General features: G+C 41.6%; 1 protein-coding gene across 2 annotated transcripts in view; it reads right to left on the reverse strand.

Moving 5' to 3' along the window:
- Positions 1 to 4,218, reverse strand: part of LIAS (lipoic acid synthetase) — a 12,498-nt gene extending 8,280 nt beyond the window's left edge. Inside the window, exons 1-6 of one of the 2 annotated variants that reach the window (XM_031553154.1) lie at positions 4,080 to 4,218; positions 3,559 to 3,731; positions 2,789 to 2,882; positions 1,761 to 1,841; positions 1,356 to 1,512; positions 166 to 223 (exon numbers count right to left, since the gene is read on the reverse strand). In XM_031553154.1, coding sequence (XP_031409014.1) covers positions 166 to 223; positions 1,356 to 1,512; positions 1,761 to 1,841; positions 2,789 to 2,845 — 353 coding nt within the window. In that variant the 5' untranslated portion in view covers positions 2,846 to 2,882; positions 3,559 to 3,731; positions 4,080 to 4,218. The remainder of the gene's footprint in view (positions 1 to 165; positions 224 to 1,355; positions 1,513 to 1,760; positions 1,842 to 2,788; positions 2,883 to 3,558; positions 3,732 to 4,079) is intronic. The other variant, XM_031553153.1, reaches the window with a different exon arrangement.
- Positions 4,219 to 4,688: the final 470 nt, after the last annotated feature.

The following is a 4,688-nucleotide window of genomic DNA, read 5'->3' on the forward strand; positions in this document are numbered from 1 at the left end:
AAAAAAGCAGGCAACTATAAACATCAGTGTGTTATCAGTGTGTATTTTTCTCCTAGAACCAAAATACAGCATGATATCAGACCCTCTGAAGAAAACAATTCCGCCCCAACTGAAACTGAGATACAACAATAAAGTTTTAATAACAGTAGTACATTATTAACGTACCTTTCTTTCAGATGGGAGACTGTCTTTGCAAAGTGTTCTGCTCCACCATCAGGCATATCTAGAAGTATTTCAATTATTCAGTTAACCTTTCTGCTCAAGAAATGCATTTACTTATTAGCAGAGACCAAAAAAAAAAAAAGACAGAGTCACAATTAAATCCAAACTCATAAAGGAGTTCTTAGTCAAAGATAAAACTCATCTTATCTTACTGCTTATGCCAAAGGTTTGCAGCAGATATTCTACCAAGCCTCACTCTGCACACACACTAAGTATGATCATTTAGGGCACACTTGGATCATATTCACTTGTTTTTGTGGGTTCACTGTCAGCCTAAGAACAAAATGACTTTAACTATTTATGTTTTTGATCTGAGAAACCATCCTACAAAAAACCTGAAACATAGCCAACTAAGCATTATTGCTCTTTTCTTGTAAGCCACTTTGAAGCTATTGGATTTTCACCTAAAGTATACTGAAGAATCACCTAAAGTATACTGAAGAGTCCTTACAATCGTTTTTCTCATGTACATGATGTCACCACAAAAGAGCTACTAGAACCACAGAACAAAAAGCAACTTTCAATACTAGTAAGTATAATTTATTTCAGGTGTAGCTTTTGGAAATGTGTTCTGCGACAGCATCATGTATGAATGTCATTTTTTTCTGATCAAGGAGAATATAGTGCGTGTACTTTGAAAAAAGAAAAAGGTTCTTACAATATTTTATTAATTATTGTATATTTTTAATGTTAAGATCTCATTGCTATGTTCAGCTATCTGAAAGGAGGCAAGAGAGGAAGGTGTCGGACGTGAGGCATCGGCATCAAGCTGTGCCAGGGGAGGCTGAAATTGAGTCTCAGGAAACTATCTTTGTGGGAAGGGTGGTTGGGCATTGGAACGGGCTGCCCAGGGGAGGGGTGGAGTCCACCACCATCCACTTATGTGGATGGGGCACTTATGGACATGGCTTTGCTGTAGGGTTAGCTGGATGGTTGGATGTGATCACAGAATAATTTAGGTTGGAAAAGATGATCCTCTGAGTGTAACTTCTATTGTATTTTACCAGGTATAGAGAGATACTAAGAGTACGTAGGCACTTTCCAAAGTTTTGCACTGTTGACTCATTTCAAAGAAGAATTCTCAACAATTGCACTGAGCCCACACTGGAAGACATCAGTGACAGCACACTAACCGTCTCTGTCCACCGATGTCAATACAACGTAATCCAAGCCCCACTCAGCAATAGCTTTTGCTGTGTTGTAAGGCTCCTCGGGATCCAGTGGAGGGGGATTTTTTGCTGTTTTTACTGAACAAAATCTGCAACCTCTAGTGCACGTGTCACCCATCAGCTGAAACAAGAAAGGCATTCCCACATTTACATTTTGCACATCACTATTGCTCAGCCAAGAAACAGCTGCATATGCTGTTTCAGCATATCAGACCGTCTCAATACAAAAGAAAAAGGCGAAGAAGTGATTTCCTGTACATTTCATGTAACAAACCCACACCTCTTCAGCAGAGGTTGCCACATATCCAACAATATGCTACAAGTGCCTCAAACAGTTATAAAATACGTGAGAAATAGTTAATGGCTTACCATAATAGTAGCTGTAGCTGTAGCATATTCACCACCTCCCCAGCATTCCCCAATGTTGGGACAACGTGCTTCCTCACATACCTGAAGTTAAACAGACAGGAAGGTACTATATTTCAGTACTAGCCTACAAATAATCCTAATTCCTCATTTATCTGTGATAAATGAGATTAACAGAGTTACGCATTGTTATGGAAGAAGTCAGCAGAATGGCTAGGAAGAAAATAATTGTTTCCTGGCATCCATTTCCATTCTTTACCTCTAATATATAAACCCAGAGCCAACAACTCCTCAGCTGAGTAACTGCCTTATTAGTTAGCACAGATTGTCATTAGTATTTAAATTTACACATTTCACAAGATACTGTATTCACAAGATCCATGATACATCTTGCTCAAAAAAACACAACCCAAAAACCACCCAACCAAACAGAAAAAAAAGCTCTCCATGCATACCTACCACTTTTGATCACCTTTCAGGGGGAAGTTCTTTACCAAGAGAGTGGTAAGCCTGGAACAGGCTGCCCAGAGAGGTTGTGGATGCACCCTACCTGGAGGTGTTCAAGGCCAGGTAGGATGGGGCCCTGGGCAGCCTGGGCTAGTATTAGATATGGAGGCTGGCAGCCTTCCCTGCGACAGGGGGGTTGGAGCTTCATGATCCTTGAGGTCCCTTCCAACCTGGACCATTCTATCATTCTATGATTGAGGGTATATTTAAGCAAATAGAAATTTCAGCAATTCCTTTTCCTGCAAAATATGTATATGTCCCTGAAACTGTGTGCATTTCCATTAAAAATAGTTACAATTGGCATCTTTTGATCTCTTTGATGATGCAAGTATTAAGTCCTAATATTTAAAATCACAGCAGAAAAAAAAAACATTAAAAAAAAAAATAATAATCAGCATTGGGTTTGATTTCAGCATCTAAGACCATACAAGACATAATGTCTACCTGTCCTCCACAAAAACAAACATACAAACAACAAATCATCATCATTTCTACAGGAAACCTTGGTTTGATACTAGATTTACCGTGTGCAGATTTAAACTTCTCAAGGTATTTTTCAGTTTATTGTAATTTTTGCCCATGGGAATCTCTGTTTTCAGCCATGGAGGAAGTCGTAGCCTGAACAAAAATCAAACAAATGTATACATTAACACATTATTTACATGGTAAATTTCCATTAATTATATAGATTCATTTCAATTTGTTACATATCCCAGTGAGGAAGGGTTCCTTGAATATTGACGCAGCTCAGTGGCCAGCATTAATATCACTCATAGTCATAACAGACTTCTCTCTTCTATACATATTCCCATCCCAGTATTCAAAAACAGGAATTTGTTGTCACTGGAAGGTTTAAGGCTGTAATGATGGGATTTCATAGTACAACAATGGAGAACACAACAATTAACGACAGCGTAAGGTACACAATTAGCAAGAAGGCTGATCAAATGTATAACTGGGAATATACTTTATTTCAAGTATTTTTTAACTTATTCTGCATTAATTTATTTTTTGATACCAGTAATATTTTTTTCAGCCTTTAAGTATAGTATGCTACTCTCTGATGTGCATTTATAACTTGGTATGGCACAAGCACTCAAATGAGAAAATACCATCACGTCTTAGTTTTGTTACATATTCAGAGTTAACACTGAGTTTTTTTTCCATGAAAAATCAATCTGGCAAGCCAATACAACAGAATTTAATAAAAGGAAATGGTATACATTCTGCAGTTAATACTAAACATGCAAGAAACTGCATGGAAGCAACTACAGTTGTTTGAAATTACATTTACCTTTCTCCTTTCTGACGCTTTAAATTGCCTTTGTACTCAGCCCACGCACTCTTGTCTGCCAAATCTCCTGATACAAAGTCCTCTAAGTCTGGTCCATTTTGGAGAATTTTTTTTGTCTCCTCAGGCAAAGAACTTGATGTTCTGTACTGGTTACACACATGGCTCTCTGACACCTAAAAAAAAGCAGCAGTCTTATGTATTAAATTATAAGTGAATTACTGTTTCATACCGAAGAACCATTACTCCTTTTGGTGATTTACTATACGCTCTGCAACAGACTTCGTGCAAGTCTCTTCCCAACCGCATTTATGTTAAACGTTTGTACTCTCCTTCACTTTAAGTAATGAAAAATGGACAAAAAGAGTGACCTTTTGTTCCCTAATGTCCCCAGATATCTCAGTGTCAGACTAAATTAAACATTTTTTTGATACAAGTATCACTGTATGGACTAATTTTTGCTTTTGAGACTACAGGATTTTGATGTTTAGATGTATATTGTTAAGTCAGCCACAGAAACGTACTATTTCAACGTGGACGCGGCCTCAGTAAGAGCAGCACGGCACGGCTGAGATCGGGCCCAGCCGCAGCTCCAGCAGGGACACCAGAGCAGTGCCCACGGCCGGGCTGCTTCTGAAGATCTCCAAGAAGAGCCCGCAGCCGGGCAGCCTGTGCCGGAGCTGTCGCCCACACAGCACAGAAGCGCTTCTGGCGTTCAGGGGGAACCTCCCGTGCTCCGGTTTGGGTCCGTTGCCTCTTGCCCCGCCGGCACCAAGAACTCGGCTCTACCCTCCTTTCAGCTATTTCTGCCCGTTCGTGAACCTCTCTCCCACGCCGCCTCCAGGCTGCACAGCCCCAGCTCTGGGAGCTCTAGGCCCTTTGTCATTTCCATGGCCCTGCGTGTCTCTCATACTGGAGACGGAGAACCGGACCCAGCACTCGGGTGCGGCCACTGCAGCGCTAAGCAGAGCTGAGGAGCCACTCGTCCCGACCCGCTGCCGACACTCCTCCCGCCGCAGCGCGGACCCTACCGCAGCACACACACCGCGCCGCGCGTTTCTCAACCCTTCCGCCGGCGGAGCCCTGAGGCGCGCAACCGCGCTCCCGGCCGCGACGCCCCGGCTGACGGGCGG

Source organism: Meleagris gallopavo, chromosome 4 (assembly GCF_000146605.3).
Source record: "Meleagris gallopavo isolate NT-WF06-2002-E0010 breed Aviagen turkey brand Nicholas breeding stock chromosome 4, Turkey_5.1, whole genome shotgun sequence".
In the NCBI taxonomy this organism is placed as follows: domain Eukaryota; kingdom Metazoa; phylum Chordata; class Aves; order Galliformes; family Phasianidae; genus Meleagris; species Meleagris gallopavo.